Below are 21504 nucleotides of genomic sequence, written 5' to 3' on the forward strand. Positions count from 1 at the left end.
CGGCGGCGAGGCTCAGCATGAACCTACTCCACCGACGCACACGGAGAGCTATGCGGTCGAACAAGAGGACAAACCGGGGCTCTTGTTCGCTTTAACCTCGCCTTCCTCCAACGCTTCGGCCCTAAGGAGCCTTCCGCGAAGGATTCAAGCACTTTTCACCGCGGCGAGGAGGTCGTTAGCGGGCTTCGGAAGCAGCTCCGGGCTGGATATTTCCCCGACTTAATCCTCCAGCCACATCCGTATTCCCAGCCGTCATCGCGGACTGGAGTGACAATGCTTGTTTAGAGCTTTTTCGACGCGCTTTTGGAGGCCTTTTTTCCCCAAGCATCGCATTGTATTTTTTAATTAACAACCCCGCCATGGTGGACTCCATAAGGAAGACTTTTATCGTCCCCGATATCAAGCCACTGGATTTGTACGACTGCACTAAAGCAAAAATATGCTCAAGTGTCGCCTGGTTGTTGGCGAAGTCCTACGGCAGTGCAGGTAGGTTCACATACGCAGGCCCCGGGAACGATGCCCGTAGCTTTAACGCCGTTATGATCACGCTGCGAGCTTTTTTTTAAAAAAAAAATCGAGTGTGCTGGGAAATGTTTTAACATCCCACTCAGCGGTTTTGCAGCACAAAGAGGTGCACATGAAAGGGGGGAAGCACGCTTGTTCTCATACAATAGCTGCTCACCTTTCTGAGGGGGAAGGTGTATTTATGTCACAAACGGGCCACCCTGCCCTTTCGGTGTTTCTTTCAATGAATCCATAGCAAACATTCTTTTATGCAGTGTGAGATGATCATTTTTGACATGTCACACTGGGCGTGGATAATGTGCTGCCTCTCTGGGATGACAGGCCCGCTAACACTTGACTCTTGTAGTTCATCATTAAAATAATCAGCAGGAGGACACAGTTAATGTATGAATTGCATGACCTCAGGGTTTCACTCGTGTTCATCTGTGAAAATACCATTTTAGGTGTCAAAATAGATTGTCTTTGAGCGTTTCTGAACTGTAAACATCAAGTTCACAGCACAGAACTGACTCTTGCAGTTCGTCAACTAAATAATCACGACATTACTGGCTCAGCAAGTGAAGCTAGTTACTAATATAATGGTTTGACCCCAAGTTATCGCTAAAGAACGCACCCATCTATTAAAAATACTCCTAGGTATCATAAATAGTATTTTAAAGTCTGCACTTTAACTTCTATAAGCTATCAAATGGAATGAACTGCTATGGATAATCACAAAACAAGGCTGAACAATCCTAAATTATTATCAGCAACAATTTATGCATGTTTCTATGTGCAAAATTAAGGAAAATGTTCTGGGTTGATACGTAGGCCTTGAATTATTGCCGTTTATCAGCAAAAGAATTATTGCAGTGACTCAGCTACTGTTATAATTGCATGACCCCAGCGTTTCACTCCAAATGCTATTTTGGGTATTATAGTTGGTCGTGTTTGGCCCGCAACTCATTGCTATGCTTTTTAAAAAATGTAAACAATAGTGAAAAAAAAATATCCTGCTCAATTCCTTTTATTCCCACCCCACAATATCTCTCAAGTAATTTAATTCAGATCACTTATTGTGGTTTCAGATGGTGGGAATAGTGTCGCATGTTATGCACAAAACATGGCTTGCTTACACAATTCCAGGGTCCGGATCTCCCGGCAGTAGCTACTGTGTTTGCCCTTACCCCTCCACACACACACACACCTTCCTAGCCACGCCCTCTGGGTCAAAGTCACTTTCCATTCCTCCAGTCTGCAGCGTTATGCTGACTCGAAAGATTGTTTCCCATTGTTGTTTTTTCTTTTTCTTGAGTCAACTTCTGCAGCCCCGATGACATCAAGTCTGAGTGAGGAAAACTCAAGGCCATACTGAGAAGGGTTGCCAGGGTGTCTGGTGCCTTGCTTGACCAAAACCTAATTAGAGTCACGGAGACATCCTTTTGACAAGACTGTGATAAATAATAGCGTCGCCCGCAGATCCTTGTTGTTGGAACTGACAGAACTCGAGTGGGTGTTCCCCACAGACGCTGTTTGATCCACCCGCCGACGTTACGCATTCACCTCCATAATAATCTGCTAATTGCTATCTGCGTCCCATAACGTGTTTCAATGCTGCATTGTGCACATTATTAATAAACGTAAATGGAATAATCCGATTGCAAAGAAATCTTGGCGCAAAATGTCTGCCCTGAAGCGCTGCAGGGATTACATTTCCAGCAGATACATGTTCACCTTTTGTGTAAAAATAAATCGTTAAGGAGGAAAGAATGCATAAAAGACAGAGAATGTTCAAGGTTTGCTATTTTTTTCACACCTACAAACAGAAGATAAGTTTGACGTTAGCTAATTTAACATTTTGAGAATCAAATCTAATGGTGGTTGGTCAAGGATAAACATGGCCGTCGTTGCATTTACGTTATTGACCAAACAGTAGCAAATTAGTCACACAATAAATGTTGCCGTGCAGGATTGGCCGACGTTTGGCTGCTCAGTCGTCTTATCCTGACACAGAGCTATGTTTTGCGTCAAGGTGAAGGCTGTCGTGATTGTGTGCGAGTAGAGAATTTCCAAAGCCGGCCTTGATGCCGGGTGACGACTGATGTGACGGATAAATGAGTCAGGGCAACTTTGCGGCTTTGCACTGGAACGAGACCAGAAACTCTTGATTCGCCTGTTCTGGCTAACGTGTGCATTCCCGGTTAGCCTTACGTGGCCTTTTTTATATTATTCATTCATGAAGAGGGAAGTACTGCATCTTGTTTTATTATGATTGACAACCAATTATAATCAATTCGAAAACTGGGCTTTGTTAACGCTTCAGACTGTCGTAGAAGTGGAAAAACAAATTAATCACTGCCTCTTAAATCTGGATTAAAATAACAAATTGATGTTGCCATATTGTCGACTCTGTAATCTAGCTATCAAAGTACTCCAAATCTTCTCGAAATGATTACTCATCCCCCCCCCCCCAAGCGGTCGCTATGGTGAGTCAGCAGGCCAAGGATGTGAGGAGCAGGATACTTTTGTTTACCCTCCAACCCTTTAACACACTGTCCATGGCTACGCAGTGTGTTTCATGTTACTGCGCTCCATCAATGATCTGTTGAAGTACACTACACACAAACAAGCCTCGTGTAACCTGAAGACGCTCCCGGAGGCGAAGATAATCGATACAAAAAGCAAAAGCATCATCTCGCATAGGTTCTGTCGCACTGTCTGTGAATCCTCCTCTCGGGCATGCGTAATGCAATCGCACGCTGTTGTCTTCAGTACAGGATGACGCCCCCGCCCAGTTTAATGCAATTTTAAGACTCCTCGGCTTCCCTGGTGTATTTGCTTGTGCTGGTCTGCTCATTCTCGCTGTCAGTAGAATCGATGGAATAGTCGATGGGGTTGATCAATTCTGAAAAGATTGCCAGGCCAAAGAAAGGAAGGAAGATACTTTAATTTGTTTCCCCGTTTAAGGACAGTGCTTTTGTCAGCATTCCGCTCCGTATGTCACATGTGGGTCGCAGTGCCACAATGTGATTTGGGAGAACGACAAAACAGGATGCGTTTGAAACAAAATAGTGGAGTGAAATAAAACACAGACGCCGCATAATAAGGAGGAGTTAGTCAGCAATCAGGAATGCATGTGCTGATTCTATTTGCTTGGATGGAACCCAAGAATTATTTTCTTCTTATTTAGCAGCCTACCACATTTAGCTAACATTTGGTGAAAGCCAGATTTATTCATATTTTGGAAAGAACTACACATGGTCCTGACCTTGGCATACAGGACAAGCACACCTAATCAAGAAGGATCAATCGAGGCTCATATTGATCCCTATTCGGAAAATATTTTGGATTATTGCATGCTTTGCGGGAGTAGTTTGTAAAAAGCCCAAACACAACCCAATGAATGCCATATTTTTGTCAATTTTCACTTCTAGTTGTGTGTCATCCCGATACTTTTGAATAGCCAATATGATCGCGTCTAACGTCGCCCGTTTGCGTGCGCCGGTATCTGTGACAAAGGCAGCCGGCAGGCAGTCTGGATGGATCAATAAAGAGCACGCGGCGGCACATGGTCAAATGTTGGTCAGTTCTGACACTGCGGAACATTGCTCGATTGGGTTTGTCAGATGTCATCCAGCCAACTCTTAGTAATAACTTGTGCCATTTGCATCCTACTTTGCCTTCTGGGCAATTTTTTTTTTGTGTATTGAGCCACGTGACTCCCAACTTGACGATTCTCAATGACACGTCGAGTGGTTCTGCACGGCCGTTGTTTCTAAGGCGAAGCTGGCCGCTTTGTTGTTCCGATACCGTGCCGATCGCTTGCGTGATTTACGATTACATGACATTATATGGCGACAACTCCCATTGTTTACACACTTAAGTGTAATCTAGAGGACCCAGACACACTTTCAGTTCAAGCGTGTCCTTTTACACAAAAATATTGAGAGCTTCTACGTTTGTCTTGGCCACAAAAGTATTGAGACACCCACCTATATTTTCAGTCTAGCTTCCAGGTTTCATAATTCGAAACATCCTTTTAACATTTTAGGTCATGTGGCCTCTGTGTGTGTTTTGCATCTTTGAGTTTGCTTCTGGTTCAGCCTACATGTGGAGGAACCAGTTTGAAAAAGGGCGTGTTGGGTGTTTTCAGTAATCTGTTTGCTGGAAAACCAGTCGGAGCAGATATATAATGAAGGTATCCACGACCAGCCCGTCAATGTATCACGATGTATGTTTCCTCTGAGGCGACGCTGCGTGTTAGTTTTCTCCTGCACATGTGATAGTTTACAAAATTCGACACATTTTGATTTATTTGTAGTCTGCTGCCAACTTGACATATCCGATTTAGAGTTAATCTCAAATTTCATATCTGTAGCCAAATTTGAGCCTTTATTCCCTTTCCTCTCTTGAATAAAATCATGCAAATGATGCTAGGTTTAACCCAATGTTTTTTTGTCTCCCGCTAGAAAATGTCCCCGCCGAGCTGCGAGATCCCTTCTATTCTGACCAGTATGAGCAGGAGCACCTTAAACCGCCCGTCACTCGCCTCTTGCAGTCCTCGGAGCTTTATTGCCGCACCTACAGCCTCCTGCTGCGGGGCGCAGGCCGAACCGATTCGCAGCCCAAAGACAACGTCGCCCTGCTGCAGCTGCTGGCCGAGCGAAACCTGGTCTCCAAAGAGCCTGACTCAGCGGTGACTGACGCAGACCTGCGACACAAGCCCATCAAAATGGTAACATATTTAATGGATAGAATGCAAAGTGCTTTTGAAAGGCAAACGACTCTCATTGGGTTGTGTAGGTGTACCACACTGGAAGAGAAAGGGTCCCGGGATAGAACCCTGTGGGACCCCTCATGCTCATTTTTGTCTGTTAAACTAAAGTACATACGTTTTTGTGTTCTACAATATACTTCAAATTCAAATTTATGCCTCTGATGTAATAACCTCTCTCAACCATAGTGTATTTTCTTTATTTTGTTTTTTGCATTTTTTATTTATATTTATAAAAATAAGTACAGTATAATACAGTTGCTTGAGAGACAATCCCACCTCCAGTAAAATTAAAAAAATATATATTAAAAAAAAATATATACATATATCCTTCAATTCAATTTCTCAAGTGTGCCTAATGATGTGGCCAGACTGTCCGCTCGGCTAGCTACCAGTCCTACTGGTCGTGTGGGTTTTTGAATTTGGGTCTTGTTTACGCTTTGATTCGCGGGATTAAAGGACCTCCTGAAAGACCCCCGCGCATTCATCCGTGCTCCCTTCCCCCCCCTCCTTTACATCGCTCCCTCCAACTCATTCTGCTTATCCCAGAGGATGAGTGGATCCAGCTGCCAGGACAGCCACAAGCCTCTTTGACCCGCCGTAAAACCGAATCCGCCGCCATTATGCCCCCAGAACATATCAGTGTATGTGTTCACATTTGTGCAAGGGTTTGTATTCCGGGATATGTGGAGGGCGCTACAATGGATGCTCCCAAACAACAATAGCCCGAGCGGTTCTGATGAAACTCAGGATCTTGTGAACACCCCAGGGTAGGCCTTGTAAGACAAGTCCAGCGAAACCTGTTTGTCCTCTCGCCCCCCCCTTTCCGATTTTTTTTTTTTTTTTTTAGACAATGAAACACTGTCCGTCCCTCACTCTCACTCGCTCACACGGCTTTGAAAATGATCGTCTTGAGGATCCACCAGCAATTAGCTTGTCTGAAAGAGGCCGACTGTTTTCTTGGTAATTTAGTCACGTGTAACCTCTCGACAACTTTCTTCCTCAGTGGGAACCTGTTTTTAAGAAAGCCATTACAGAACGATGGCGGGCAAACGTGTCGCTTGCGTGCCTCCGATCCAAATCCCATCCACTAAACCCCTTTTTTGGCTGGTTATTTTATTTTATTTTTTTTTCCTTGCTGCATCATCCCGTCCATCCTAAACCAATCTGGGTCACGTATATCAAAGCTTTGCATCAAGTGTGTCGTTTTCGCTGCGATGCGTTTGGTGTAGTCAGATGGAAACTTCTGACAGTGTCAATCAAGTCTAATCTTTGTCCCATCCGTGTCAAGTTGTAGGCCGCACCCGCATCACAAACGAGCTCGGCATATCTGCTGTCTAGAAAGCCACGCACAGCGCAATTTGTGTCCGAGTAGCACTTTTGTCATGTCGTCATGGAAATCACACACTGTTCTTTTTATCGTCACGCGTTAAACCCAACAATTATTTCACGGAACGATATAACCGGCAACTATTTTAGCAGAAACTAGATGCAGGCTCGCATATGTTAGATACTTTTCTGGGTTTTTCGGCCTGTTCTTTAACCTGAACAACGTTTTCATTTGTTTTGAACTTGTTTACTTGATTTGATTCAAACTGAGTTAACGACTCGTATCTGCTGCTGCCAAAGCGAAGGTTTATTTTGATAATGTCCAACAAAACAGTTACCTCCTGAAAGTGAAGTTATCTTGACCCTTTTTTTGGTGGAGGCCTGGCCTGCACTACTCCTCAGATTGAGGGTAAAGATATGTGAAGATTAGAGATAATCTGCCACGCAGACTGAACGTCATGCCTTGTGATTGGATGACACAGCCGAGCGAAGCGCAACGGGGTCCGTCTGCCAACATCAAGCTGATTTGCTTCGTTTTCATTTACACTGTGCAGTTTTTTCTTTTTTTTATTGGCTATTTAATCACACAAAAGTGTTTGCAGTCATTAGAATCACCACAATAATGAATTAATAAAGATTTTTTAAATGTTATCATTCTTGATTATAATTTGTTTTAAATATAAATGCACTTCTAATAATTTTATAGTATATAAATAGTATATTTTAAAATGGATTAGAATAGATTTTACTCGTATAAATAACTAACCAATGATTTTAAATTTAATGATTAAAAAAAATAAAGGCCGAAATAAATATTCCAGGACCTTTTATGATGCCAGTGCTTATTGGGCCAGATTCAAGACTGGAGTGGGGGTGGGGTGTTGTTGAGTCATATTTCAGACGTAATCGGGCCGTGCCCTCGTCATAATCTTGCTTAATGAGCCATAAAAATGCCCCGCTGTTATTTGTTCGCCGCCCGCAACACTTTGACACGCATATTTCCCAAGTTGCTCCGCTGATGAGGCTCATGGAGGGGAGCGCTGATTGGTCACATGGGTCACTCAGGAACTGATACTTGTGAGGCAGGAACGTGGAGATTTTTTTTTTTAGCTCAGAGGCCAAGGTTTGAGTTGAAGTGCATTGTGGGTCAGCTGGCTGGTTGTCATGGCGATCTGGCAGCCTCTGCCTCATGCATTCTAGAGTGGCTCCTCTCTCGCCTCTCATTAGGGAGACTGGACCGGCCCACTCATAAGATGGAGGGGGTTCTAACAACAAACACCGCCCTCCCCCTCCCTTTCATTTTCCACTTGTTCATAAATTACTCCTCTGATTAATTAACACTCTCGCCAGCCTGTTTATGTCTGCTTCCATCTCTTGTTGCTGGGCGTGGAATAATAACCAAACATGTTTTGATATGTTTATATTTTCAAAGCAGCCTCACCGAACTCGTCTAAAGATCAGACAGTCCTATTAAAGTGTTTTGTCAGGTGAACTGCCTTGTGCACGAAATGCTGAGTCTTTTCACCCCACTTTTATATTTTCGTAATGATATAAAATTGATAATGGTGTAATCCAATTTGCGTAACCATTATAAATAAATAGTTAGTCATGACTAAATTGAATTGTGAGCTCTGAGAGGATTATTCCATTTTTCATCAGCATGCATTGGCCGTTTGTCCTATTTTCTGCTGCTACAGCGGCGCATCATCTCCACAGTGGAGCGAAAAAGCTCCCCGCAGACACGGACGAGGCATTCCTGCCCTCGGCCATCATGTCAGGAAGGGCTGCCGCGTCTGCCTCAAAAAACTGTCAGACAAGCGCTTGCTGGCACGTGACCGGCAAAGGTCAGCACTTTGCCGGACGAGATTCATGCATGCGTGCGTGCGTGCGCGCAGCTGGAGCGACCCCATCGCCGGCCGGCCCATGCGGGAATGTCTGAGCCTGTAAAGTGGAATTAATGCCGCCTCAAAGAGAACAGCCACCGATTTGGACAGATTAGGCTCAACGTTGGACTAGACCCATGAGCAGAATGTGCTGCTGGTGACAATTAATTAGGAGGCCGGTGTTGTTAGTCAGGTGAGAGGGGCCTCGTTGAGCCGTTTGAAAGAATGCGAGCCGTCTTTTAATGTACTCCGGCCGCTAAAAGGTTCTGTCTGCACTTACGAGAGCGTGCACTTAGCATTGGAAGGAGACTAACAACTGGATCGAGTCTGTGACATAACTCCAAATGCAAACAATGCTGGATGAGTCATGTTTTGAAGCTGTCCAAAAGAGAAAGCAGGAAGCAGCTGAGGAATGAGTATCAGGCTCAGAACCACCCCCCCCCCCCCCCCCCCCCACCCCACCCCACCCCACCCACACACAAGCATACAGTACATGTGACCATATCGCTGATCTGCTTCCAATCTAATGATTTAACGACAGAACACATACGAGTCCAAAGGTCAGCCAGCCGCTTCGATTGACGTGTTTTTTTTCTGCTGACTCGTATGTGGCTTCTGCTGACGCCTACAGGAGACTCTGTGTAAATCCACGTTGGCAAAAGTCATGGCTTCTAAATTGAAAAACAAGTTGAATTTGATTATTATTATTTTTTTTTAAGTTTATGCTCTGTTCTACTTCTCCTTGCAGAGTGCTCACCTGGCCATGATGGACGCCCTGATGGCCGTGGGAGCCTCGGAGACGGTGACTTCGGTCAAGTCGGGCGCTTCTCAACACCTCCTGGGCGGGACTTTGAGCTGGGAAGATGCTCTGCTGCACTGGGTTAACACGGTCAGTGGACACTAAACTAAAATATTTGGAGGCACCTATGTTTGGACTGTTGACAGCGTTAATCAACTTGCTTTGACGTGCTCAGCTCAACCAGAGGCTGAAGGAACTCACGGAAGGAGCCCAAAGTGAACAAAGCCCTCAAGCCATCACCGAGAATGAGCTCCAACCTCTTCAACCTGCTGTGAGTATTTATCTCGCTGCCGTTGTATCCAAACAGGCTTGTAAAAAATCTCGCCCCGGTTTTTCTACATTTGCAAGCTGACAATCATATTTTGCTCCAGCAAATTTATATGCTGATACGAAATAATCCTGCCAGGTGATTTGCAAGAAGCTCCACAGTTGTTTTTCGTGCAACCTCTACTTCCTTCACTGTCGTGTTTTAAATCTCTCTTTGTGCTCCTGTCCTCCATTTCTCCTTTTTCTCTTCTCTGTCGCCTTGCTGTCCTTAAATGCCTCTTTGACAGTGTCCTACTCGCTGGTACTGGAAACTAGTTCCTGTAAGTTCCCTTTCTTTGCTCTGCTCCTTTTCCCCTCCATTCCTCCAGTGTCCTCATCAAATGTCTGACAGGTTAGACGGTTTCTTTTTGTTTTCTTTTTGTTTTGCTACATTTAATTTGAGTTCTGCAAGTACAGGCTGCGACACGGTTGATTAAGCCGCGAGCGGGTGCATGATGGCCGAGCATGTCGGCACATGTTTGAATGGTAATAACAGCGGTGCTTTGTTTACATGTGGGAATTTGTGATCACACCCTTAACTCTTTGCTTTTGTTCCATCTTTACGCGTTCCCATACAGAAGCACGGATTGGCAAGAGCATGTTTGCACCTGTTCTACACAATGTAACTCTTTGTTTAGCTTCTACCTCATTTGTTTACAGTCTGTGTCATACTGCACTGTTCATTTTTCCATTTGGAACAACAAGAAAGCAACAAACGCACGCAATATTTTTCCGAAGGCCAATTATTACCTATTTTCTTTAGTAAAAATAACTAATTGTTTCTTATTTAATCATCTAATTTTGTGAAATGAGGATTTTTGCCTTTTGGTTAGCTGGAAGGTGCAATCATTAAAATTATAAAATCATTAAATATTTTAATGTAGGTGTTGTGAATCGATAAGATTTTCACTTTTTCAATGAAACGATTGAAATAAGTTTCTGAATTTTTTAAAGCTGTACCTGTTTATTTAAACAAGATCATGAAAATCTTAGCATGTGGCGTTCACAACCACTAGGGGGCGTATTTGCATCGTCCCAACAGCATTTCCTGTCAGTTTCTTGTTGTCTTATTGCTTTTATTTGTATATTTCAGCTTCGCTACAGAAAGGATAAAGTTCAGTCCAAACAGAACCCCGTTTTCCCGGCAGTGAACGAAGTCCGAGACCTCTCTAGCGGCTGTGCTATCGCCGCTGTCCTACATTACTACTGCCCTGGCTTGCTAAGACTTGAAGGTAGCAACCTGCTAGCATCTGAACTGCGCAGGTGTTGAATTTCATGTGGTCTTGTCCCTCTAGATGTTTGCATGAAGGAGACCATGTCGGCCACAGACAGCTTGCACAACCTGCAGTTCATCCGCGAGTTCTGCGACAGCTGCCTGAAGAGCTGCTGCCACTTGGCCTTGGAGGATTTGCTCTATGCGCCTCAAGAGCTTCGGGTACTGACGTTCATCCCTCTTGACTATTCATCGCATGGCAAAATATTGCGTAACTCATTTTTCCCCTCCCGTGTGATTATTATTTTTTTTTTTCTTTTCTCTCAGCTCAACACGCTCAGCTTTGTAGCGGAGCTGCTCCACTGGTTCGAAGTGCAAAGGCCAGATTTTGTTCAACCGGTGGACACGTTGAGTAAGTGTCAATCATTGACTCTTCTTTTGGGAACACGTTTGTATCATCTCGTTGAATGAATGAACGAGTCGCTGCGATAACTCTGTGTTGTTTATTTGATTCAAACGAATACTTTCTGTAATTCTGACTTCATTTGTAAGTGTGACATAAACAGAAGACCATTTTCAACTGAGGTCCATTATTTCTTAATGAAGTAATACAATTTCATATTTGTGATTCAATTTGCCGATTGTGTTCTTTTCCCTCAGATGGCTGCACACCATCGACGCCCCGGGGTGTGAGCAGTAATAGGTGAGATACCTCATGAATACAAACGGAATTGTAGCGAGCCATGAAGCTATTTTTCGTGTGTTTCCGCTTCACAGCACTTCTCCATCTATCTTAAAGAAGCCTTTCCTCCCAATTTCCTCCCCTGCATCAGGTGAGATTACGATTCATCGTGCAAAATATCTTGTCACGATTATAAACTTTTTGATTAAATGTATTTGCATTTCAAGCACTTGTTTCTTTTGGCATGATTAATTTCAAAAATGCATGTTGCAGTTTCATGTGCGGTGTTTGTGTGTGCGCATGCTTTTACTTTGTGCGTCTGTGTGTGTTCCACCGTGCGTAGGGTCTTTGAATCACTCTACCTCAATGTCTCATTTAGAAGGAGCTGGAAAGACGTGGAGCAAGAAAAGGTGCGTATTTGCCACCAAGTCAAGAGCGTGTGTTTTATTTGGACTCACACTTGCTTTGTTTTGTGCCTAGCCGCCCCTTGTCAGCCGTTTCCTTCAGCATTCCTTTCGGCCTGGACAGCGACGTGGACATTGTGATGGGCAACCCGGTGATAACGCGATCGCTGAGCTCCGACCAGCTCGCCCCACTCAGCCCAAACGTGACTCGATCGCCCTTCACGCCTGCCGAGCACCCGGGCAAAGCTGCTTCCAACGGCGTCCACAGAGCCTCCTGGTGCACCCAGAGTCCCGATCATCCGATATTAGCGGAGAACGGCATCGGGGCGACTGAAACGGGGGAGCTGCCGACCATCGAGGAGGCTCTCCAGATCATTCACAACGAGAGAAAGTTGGAGCCTCGCTTGCATCCCGACGGCGCTCCCGACGGCTTCTACCTCCACTCTCCGGACGACCCCGCCAGCTCGAGACATCACAGAAGGTCGGCGCCCGTCAGCTGCTCGGCCCCGGCCCGCTCAGGAATGATGCACCGGTCCAAAGGGCCCACTCGAACCAGAAATACTTCGGAATGCTCGCGTGACGACGACTCGGTCTTAAGAGACGGCAGCGTGGATTCTGATGCGTCGGAGGACACGCCCCGGGCTCAGTCCATGCCCGGCACACCCGGAGCCCAGTCGGACAGCGGCGTAAAGATGACCAGCTTTGCGGAACGCAAAAAGAAGCAAAGTGAAGACTCTCGCAAAGGCAGCGACGATTCTGTTCCGCCCGCCACCAGCTGGGACGTGAAGTTTGAAGAAAGCCCCGGTAAGAGCCCTCAGCTCACCAATGAAATGTCAGAGCTCGGCGTACGTCTGGAGGAAAAGCGGCGGGCCATCGAAGCCCAGAAGAAGCGCATCGAGGCCATCTTTGCCAAGCATCGGCAAAGGCTGGGGAAGAGCGCCTTTCTACAGCTGAAGAAGGAGGAGGACGGCGAGGCCAAAGGAGGCCCCTCCTCCGCCGAAGAAGACCTCGCTCGGTTGACGCTGGAGGAACGGCTGGCCAGCGTGGAGGACGACGAGCGTGAAAGTCACGTTAAAGGGGGACTCGGACTCACCAAAGACAAGGCAAGTACGCCCGGAGAAAAACCAGCAGCGCCACTTGGGGACTACAACAACGCCGTGTCTAAGCTGACTGCCGCGCTCAGTTCACTTCAGAGCGACATGCAGCGGCTCACCGAGCAGCAGAACCAACTGGTCCAGAAGAAAGTTCCTGGCAACAAATCCTGGGTCATCCCACCCAGCCCCAAGACTTCCACGCCGTCCCCCTCCCCCGCACGCCTCTCACGGGAATCCACCCGGGACTTGAATTCAGCCTCACCTTCGCCATCCCGCAAGCTGGCCAACCACATCACCCCTCCAAAGTCTCCTCAAGTGGTCCATCGTAGAACTCAGTCCATGCCCCCTAAGAGCCCCAAACACGGTCGCCCCACAGAGGGACGATTCCCGGCTCTATCGAGGGTCATCAACGTGCCGACGAGCGTTGACCGCATTCCGCATCTTCGTCGGGTGAACCTCTCGCAGTCTCAAATTCAGACGTCATCCGCGTTCTCCATCGGCGACGCCGATAGCTTTGACGAGGTTCGCTCTCTCGCTGCCACGCCCATCTCCACAGCGACGCTCACCCCAACTCGGCGTCATCCCACAGATGACATCCTCTCCGAAGTGGGCTCCAACGACGACGAAAGTATATTCAGCGTGGACGTGGAAGCCAGGCCCTCGCATGCCAACAGGAAGGAGGGGGCGGCAAGAGGGGGTTCCAGCTCCGGCGCCCCGTCTGAATGCTCCTTCGAGAGCGACGCCCCGCCCGCGGTCGTCAACGGCAAACGAAGTAGCCTTATTGAGATCTCGCTGTCTTCACTGCAAGGAGATGCAGAGGAGGAGGAGGACCAAGGGCCCGATCCTTTGCCCGACGAGCTGGAGGCGAAATCAGGAGTCGGTTTCTTCTTCAAGGTAGGACATGGAAAGCTGCTTTGTGTGAGCTGAATGACTTGCCACCATCGTAAAACTGCTCCTCCTCTTTAGGACGACAAGGTACGACCTGAAGATGAGATGGCGCAGAGGAAAGCTGCCTTGCTGGAGAAACAGCAGAAGCGGACAGAGGAGATGAGGAAACGCAAGCAGGAACAGGACAAAGAGTGGGTTCTTCTGCCTTTCTCCCTTTCTAAATTGTTGGCTGTGAATTAATTGAAAAATTCTTCTGTACTCACCTCAGCAAGCCTCAGTGGATGGTCATCGAAGGCTGGGGCAACAAGAGTGAGGACCGACCCCAGACCCCCGGCACCCCTCCAGCATCGCACACCTCTTCGGCCGAGGGAACTCCCCAGCGCAGAGGAGATTTCACGCGGCAAGAGTATGAACGCAGGCATCAGCTGAAGATCATGGAGGACCTGGACAAGGTGCTCAGACAAAAGCCCACCACCGTGCGCGGCGTCAAGAAGCAGAGACCCAAGACCGTGTTCAGGGACGACTCGGCCCTCGCGCACAGCCCCATCAAGGGTCTCCTGGGTAACTCCAGTCTCGGTCTCAAATCGACATCTTCTTCCCTTTTAGTTCTTTTGCTGATATGCTTTTGTTTTTTTCCCTTGTAGGCAGCCGGCTGAACAAAGTCTACTCCCAATCCACCATGAACTTGTCCTCCATGGCCAATGACTCTGGAGGCTTGACTGTCAGGAGATCTACCAGGTAACAAAACAGGATTCACAAGTACAGAAGTATCTTGGGTAGGGTCTGACAGATCTTGATTTTTATTTATTTTTTTAACCGATTAATCGGACAATAATTGGAGGGGAAAAACTCTTAAATTACTCTGTAATCTTCTCCTTTCCTCTCACCAGTCGTTCGCACTCTCCCTCCCGTCTCATGTCGCCGGGAAGAATGAGCGCTCACAACGGCGACTGGGAAAACGGCTCCACGGTTTCCTCCACTGCCTCCATCCCCGAGTACACAGGTTAGACTTAACGTTAACTGTGACTTGATGTGTTCAGTAAAGTGTGCTTTTTTTTTTTTTATAATTTTTTTTTAATATAATTTTTCCTTTATTTATTTCTTAATTTTTATTTATTTGACTCTTTCAAATTGACAGGCATGTTTTTTTTGTGTTTTTTTCCAGGACCAAAGCTGTATAAAGAGCCAAGCTTTAAGTCCAACAAATTCATCATCCATAATGCCATCTCACGCTGCTGTCTGGCCGGCAAGGTCAACGAACCCCAGAAAAACAAGATTGTAGAGGTGAGCTCTCCGCTCGCCGTGTCAAAGTCCGACGCCGAGGTCCGTCGTAACGTGTTCCATATTTTTCCGCAGGAAATGGAGAAGAGCACAGCCAACCATTTCCTCATCCTCTTCAGGGACTCCAGTTGCCAGTTCCGGGCGGTGTATACCATGAACCCCGAAACGGAAGAGATGTCGCGGCTCACCGGCATCGGGCCTCGCGTTATCTCGCTGGACATGGTGGAGTCCATCTACAAGTACAACTCGGACCGCAAGCAGTTCACCGCCATCCCGTCCAAGACCATGTCCATGAGCGTGGACGCCATCACCATCCCCGGACACTTGTGGCAAAAGCGCCCGGGAACTCCCAAGAAGCTCGCCACCCCAAAATGAACACACCGTTGCGATTCAGGTTTTCTATTCTGGCCAGTCTGGGGAACTTTCAAATTTTTTTTATCTTAGTTGCAGACGAATGGAGTGACTGAGAACAATCAACGCTATGTGCCAAGAAAATGGATGAATCCCTTTGATTGCTTCCCTCCTCGGAGCTTCTGGATTTATGATTGTATGCGGGAAAAAAAAAAATGTTGGCGTAGGGGCATTTTGTGTCGTTCCTCACGCTCCGCCTCTTCTAACATCTTTTGCCTTTTCCTGGCCCAAGACTCAAGTTGAGACGACTTCACTGCTTTGCCTTCGTGCAACAACATGTAAAGGCCGGAGAATTTCCCACGCCTCTCCCTCCGGCTTCCCGCTTTTTTTTTTCTCCATTGCCTTTTCTTCTCCTCTCTAGGGCTCGATGGCTAGACAGACGACTGAAATGCGAGGTCACATCTGGAAAAAGACGGCTTTCGTATGAATGTCGGTGATCCCCGCCTGCCGCCCGTGCATTCGACTCGCTCTGCTGTAAAGACATCTGGATGTCAATTTTTTATTATTTGCTGGATTGACACGTGGTGCGCTTAGAACTGGAAAGAAAACAATGGAGGGCTCGTGTTTGTACTTTGCTCAGCAATGCTGATTTGACACATAAAGAATGCTGATCACTTTTCAAGAATAATTTGCTTCTAAATAAAAGCTGCATATTTCCCTTTTGTAAGCTCGGAATAAGCTAGTCTGCTGCGTAAGTGTTGGTTGGATGTGTGCTTGGGATCAAATGAGTGCGTAAAAGAAAAACGTTTTGTCGCCGGGGCGCTTGTTTATTACCATGAATTGATTTCCTTCTTGTCTGTCCAGGCTTCTTAATGAAGGATTATTCTGGACTGTAGCAGCCCTAAATATACAATACACTATTTTGACTCTTTCGTGTCAAACTGGAAAAATGTAAAATGGCCAAACTTTTTGCAATCACAATTGTAGCTGCCAGTGATGTAGTTGCCATAGTAAATTGGCCACCGTTATCTTCCTTGTGCCGCCTCTTAAAAAACAAAAAAAATCACTGGCTGCCTCCAACACGTGTTGTTATGAATGACATTTGAATACAGATGTGAATACAGAAAAATTAAAAAAAATCAAGAACGTGTGCACATGAACTATGGATGTGACGCTTGTATTTATTTGTTTATCAAAAGTAGTATGTGGTTATGCAATGACTTTATTTTGATTCTGTGCAATCCTCCCCCCTAAAATTCTTGCCAGCCGTGGGGATCTATTTATTTAGTTCGCTTTAGATTTGATGTTTAATTTCAGGTTGTATGTCTGTGGGTTCAGGTAGCTCCCCCCTCCCCTCCCCTCCCCTCCCCTGCTCCTTTAGGTGTCATGACGTTTTTATTTTTTTTTTTCCATCAAATCTGTGCCAGTACGTGTATACTTTTCACTCATTGTCTCTCCTTGGCATCAAGACCAGAATAAAAATCATTTTTAAATCAGTCATTTTTTGTTGTTCCATCCGTGTTATCATTTTTTATTTTAATTTTTTACATCACAGCAGCAGGTTGAGGTTGTCACCACGTAAACAAAAAAAAAAGAAAAAAACCAATTCCTATCATATGAAATTGCAACGTTTTCAAAAGTGATCTCAGCTGTGTTTGGTGTGCAGCATCTCAGTAAGCAGAGAGTTACAGGGTAAATCGCCCAGCAGGTGGCGCTGGTACAAATATTCCTCCACCTGCAGGCTGATGCTGCGCACCTCGGGTAGCCGAAGCAGCAACTGGCCAAATTTGTCCGAGTGTCCCGGGTGAGTCCGCTGCGTGTGCTCCATCAGCGCCCTGTTCACTCTCTCTTGCGTGTGCTCCACTTGCTGCCGACTTTGCACGGACTTCACATCTACGCCAACACAAACACACATTAGATTTACTCAAATATCTCTCAAGTTAAACCTACATTTTCTGTCAGTTGAAGTGCGCTAGTGTTTGTGTTCGTCAGTTATTTTATTTGATAAAATATTGTTTACTGTTCGCTTTAAAACCGCATAATTGTTTTGTGCTACTGCAAATCACGTTACTAGCATAACTTTGGCTAACGCTGGTTTGTTTACAGTTAGCAATGCCGTCTTAGCGAACATTGCATTTTAGTTGCTGCAATAGATGACGACGGTACATTTGGTAGCAAGGTAACGGCGTTTCAGTCTCATGTCCATGCCTATTTTATATTTTACTTTTAAAAAGTACTATTTCTTTCCCTGCATTAAATTCTTAAACATACTTCATCCACAAGAAGCCCCTAGATGGCGCCATAGCACAGCTAGCATAGTTCTCAAATGTCGGTCGCTATACTTTACTACTTACATCTTTTATAGTGATATCTATTAACCTATATTGTTGTTCTTAGTGTAATTCCACATTCGTTGTTGCATTCCTCTCTGCTGAGGAAATGAGAAGCTCACCGGGGTTAAAAAGCACCAAATATTTGAGACAGACAAACTCGTGCCTGTCAAAGTGGAGTGCCTTCAGTTTGGACACCAAATCCTGTGTTCTGGTAACCAAACTGCTGAGTGTGGCTCCTGCTTGAGAAATGATGGTTGACATCTCGATCTAGGGAGGAGGAGAATGATAGACGTGTTCCATTTGCAATCGACACCTTTTTCTTAAACTTTTGAGTGGCACCCATTACCTGTTGTCCCATGACCAGATATATGCAACCCTCTTTTCCATAGTTGACCTGTCTGCAGAGATGGTCCAGAACCAGCAGCTCACTCCAGCAACTCTGTAGGAGGACCATCTGGTCTTCCACCTTTAAGGTAGAAGAACAAGTGTGTCAAGGTAATGACTATTCTAATAAAACTCTTTAAATGTCACCACTGTATTTGGTAGCTCAGATGTAGGATGTTTTTTTTCCCAGTCAATCAACAAAAATATTAAAAATACTCCTGAAAATAGTTTTACAGTGAATTGAGACAGCGAGTAATCGATTGCCAAAGCAAAAGGCTTGTAATTGCCTATTTATACCACAAGATGGAGGCAAAGCACTTTGACGTTTCCCAACTAAATGAAGCCCATTTCCGTAGTTCGACATAGTTGCTTGGCATGACTGTTACATTTCTGTTGATGCATCTATGATCTGTAAAGCTGTTCACCTTGAGCTCCTTGAAGAGCGAACTGTTCCTGGCCCACTCCACCAAACTAAACAAAGTTTGGTCCGCCATTTTGCACATGATACTAAACGTGTTGAGGCAGTCGTGCTTGCCTCGGTTGGCCTGTTCCCTCTGCAGACTGGCCACCACCTTGGCGCATAGCTGACTCTCGTCTTGCTCCCCTTCCAGGAGTTGAGCGAGAAAGGTCGAGTGGGCGCCGTAGGCGGCCGAGCAGTCGACCGGGGCGGGCGGGGTGGATGGGACGCTTGAGCACGGCGAAGTCGAGGGGGTTCGTAACATGTACGTGCTGCTCGGGGTTCTGTGCGTGGGGTAGTGTGAAGGAGTCGGGCTGTAGCCCAGAGGCTGTTGTAGTTCCTCCGGGAGGTAACCGGGGAATGTCTGGTGACGAATTCCGCTGTAGGGAAGTGGCGGAGGAGGGACCACCCTGTCGTCGTTCATAGTGCAGTCTAAAGGCAAGGGGGGATACATGTGTGATTGGTGGAAAGCGTCCGGAGACATGGGAGCGCTCATGGGGTTGCGCATGAATGAACAGTCACTAGCAGCTGCAGGCCAAAGCCTTTGCGTTTCCATTTTGGTCCTATAGGGGGCGGCGTTGCCCTGGGGGTGCACTCTTTGTTCTTTCATCAGCCTGTAGAAGGGTCCGAACTTGTTCCTGCCGCCTCGCATGCGGTCCGCTCTCACGGCTGTCCCACAGGGCATGAAACACACAATGTTTAGACATTTCAAATTTATCAATTTGTTTTAATAATTATATTAATTTAAATTGACATTGTGCTGTAGTCAAATTGGTGTTCTGCTGCAGCGCTCTTTTTTTTTTTTTTTTTTAAGAACGTAGCTTATCTCCGCACTATAAAATCGTCTTATGTAAACTGGGTCATCACAAGTGGTGCTCATGTTGAATTTTATGACCTCCCAGATACAGAGGTGAGCACATGCGTGTCAGTGGAGCAAAATCAGTGCTGCCCATGAACAAAGGGCACGCACTCTCAAGACGTACCTTCTGTCTTCATGCCCACTGTCAGACACTTTTGAAAGCGACAGGAGGGGCAGCGCTTCCTCTGGGCGACGTTCATCGGGCAGCTCTGTCCCTCTGCGCAAGTGTAGTGTTTGTTGTTCTGCACGGAGCGCTTGAAGAATCCCTGCCGAGACGCCACCAGTTAGATATTTTGATATGCGGCTTGACGTTGCTGTCATCCGCTTTACCTTGCAGCTCTCGCAGGTGAGCAGGCCGTAGTGGTACCCTGATATTTTATCCCCGCACACTGGACATCCCTCGCCGGGTTCGGGTCTGGCGTCCGCGTCCCGCCGTGACTCCTGAGCTGAAAACACAACCAAGTTCAAAGATACATGCAGCTGACAAGATTTGCTTGCGCGTCACAGGCTGAGATAAGTTGTGAACTGATGAAGTTCCGAGCGAGTGATAACACGTGCTTTCTAACGGGAACTCCGTTTTTTTTTTTTTTTTTACATCCATTCACGCAATTCGACCGTCTGACATTTTTTCCGCTCATCTCAAATCATCTTTGCTTGTCGTAAAGTGAGTTGAAGTGAGTCACCTGCCACCGACCAGGGCTTGATATCTCAAGCTTGCCCTTGCACTAGTATCTTCAAAACTTGGAAGACTATCTCAAGAATAATTTTTTATTGCTGAATCACTTGCGAGAACCATAAATGGTCATTACATGATTGCTAAGTGAAGAGTTTTGCACGGTGTCTTATGTAGCGCTGTGTCACAAACTGTAAACCATTCAATAGTCCCATCAATAGTGAAACACAACCATGTGTCACCATTCAGTTTGATATGCGTCATCACAGATACGACACTTACATAATTAACATTGGCCCCGGGAGATAATGACTTTCATCGGAATCTCTTTCACCCAGCAGTCAACTTTTATGATATCTGCACAATGGAAGGTGCTCTATAAACCTGCTTCAGACATTTTGGTCTTCCAATTTAGCCACGTTTCTTTTGCACGCACATGCCTCCTGGGTCATTGGCATGTTTTCTCTCGGTATGATTCCGCGAAAACTACACTTAGCATTAAATTGAATGAATACGGCCTGAACTGGGTAAGGTGCACCTAATGACATGATCGGTGTTACTACTCACACGTTGATGCTTCTTCTAAAGGGAAGATGTCCTCATGGTAGTTGTCTGTCTTGGCACCAGAAGCATGATCCTGTTGCGGCGGCTGTTCTTGGAATTGATCAGGGAAGTCCATATTGTCTCGAGGGGCGACAGGTCCACAGTCGGGTCAGCTCAGGTCTTCATAGTCTCGGGTACAACGGGGAGCGGACGCACACCACGCAGCCCCGAGCGCTCCTTGTGGACTGATAATCGTTTGAGGGCCACATGTGGACTTTGATCGGTAGTCGTAAAAAAAAAGAAAAAAAAAACCTCTCCTGACTGGCACTCCTAGCCTACGTCCGCTAGACAGTCAGTCGTATAGCCACCTGCTGGAATGTTACAGTAGTGAAGTCAGTGAGCCATTTCTTCTCGAGCTGGAAGCGCGATAAGATAACACTCACCATCGCTGCAAATTGTGGCCATTCACAGATTTCATATCTTCATTTTGTGCCTTTGTATTGTGTATTGTTTATGGAGTCGCCAAGGAAGCGCATTACGAAACAACCCCTCCATCATTGAGAGAAATGGTACGAAAAGCATCTTCCCCTGATTGAAATGAATAGTAATGCCAATATCCTCCTGCCAAAAAAATTAAACGTTATCTTTTTTATATAATAGCACTCTATAATAACTATACTTTATAAAATAATATACTGTAATAAAAAATAATTAAATTGGGTGTAAAGGACACTTTCAGCAACACAA

At 46.0% G+C, this 21504-nt stretch overlaps 3 protein-coding genes across 5 annotated transcripts in view; 2 read left to right on the forward strand and 1 right to left on the reverse strand.

Annotated features, from left to right (window-relative positions):
* camsap3 (calmodulin regulated spectrin-associated protein family, member 3) lies at positions 1 to 17008 on the forward strand. Of its 3 annotated transcripts, none has more exons than XM_049745398.1 (18): positions 1 to 486; positions 4974 to 5239; positions 9239 to 9379; positions 9465 to 9560; positions 9844 to 9876; positions 10689 to 10827; positions 10891 to 11030; positions 11136 to 11220; positions 11469 to 11511; positions 11586 to 11641; positions 11834 to 11900; positions 11971 to 13882; positions 13955 to 14067; positions 14145 to 14437; positions 14521 to 14614; positions 14767 to 14879; positions 15042 to 15160; positions 15233 to 17008. In XM_049745398.1, exons 1-18 carry the CDS (start codon positions 360 to 362, stop codon positions 15530 to 15532), a joined length of 4137 nt encoding a protein of 1378 aa, XP_049601355.1. In that variant the 5' UTR covers positions 1 to 359; the 3' UTR covers positions 15533 to 17008. The 3 variants fall into 3 exon arrangements, with proteins under 3 accessions (XP_049601355.1, XP_049601357.1, XP_049601356.1); XM_049745400.1 differs by having other exon boundaries at positions 11870 to 11900; XM_049745399.1 differs by lacking the exon at positions 9844 to 9876 and having other exon boundaries at positions 2 to 486.
* Positions 16901 to 21367, reverse strand: nr5a5 (nuclear receptor subfamily 5, group A, member 5). The gene is made up of 7 exons (XM_049745671.2): positions 20782 to 21367; positions 19872 to 19987; positions 19666 to 19807; positions 18651 to 19351; positions 18188 to 18307; positions 17961 to 18108; positions 16901 to 17401 (listed from the first exon to the last, which is right to left on the reverse strand). Exons 1-7 carry the CDS (start codon positions 20891 to 20893, stop codon positions 17154 to 17156), a joined length of 1587 nt encoding a protein of 528 aa, XP_049601628.1. The 5' UTR covers positions 20894 to 21367; the 3' UTR covers positions 16901 to 17153.
* The window catches only part of LOC125983930 (receptor activity-modifying protein 1), a 21218-nt gene continuing 16991 nt past the window's right edge, over positions 17278 to 21504 (forward strand). The window contains exons 1-2 of the mRNA XM_049745658.1: positions 17278 to 17312; positions 18231 to 18336. The gene's annotated coding sequence lies outside the window, so the exon portion shown is untranslated. The remainder of the gene's footprint in view (positions 17313 to 18230; positions 18337 to 21504) is intronic.

Source organism: Syngnathus scovelli, chromosome 16 (genome assembly GCF_024217435.2).
Source record: "Syngnathus scovelli strain Florida chromosome 16, RoL_Ssco_1.2, whole genome shotgun sequence".
Lineage (NCBI taxonomy): Eukaryota > Metazoa > Chordata > Actinopteri > Syngnathiformes > Syngnathidae > Syngnathus > Syngnathus scovelli.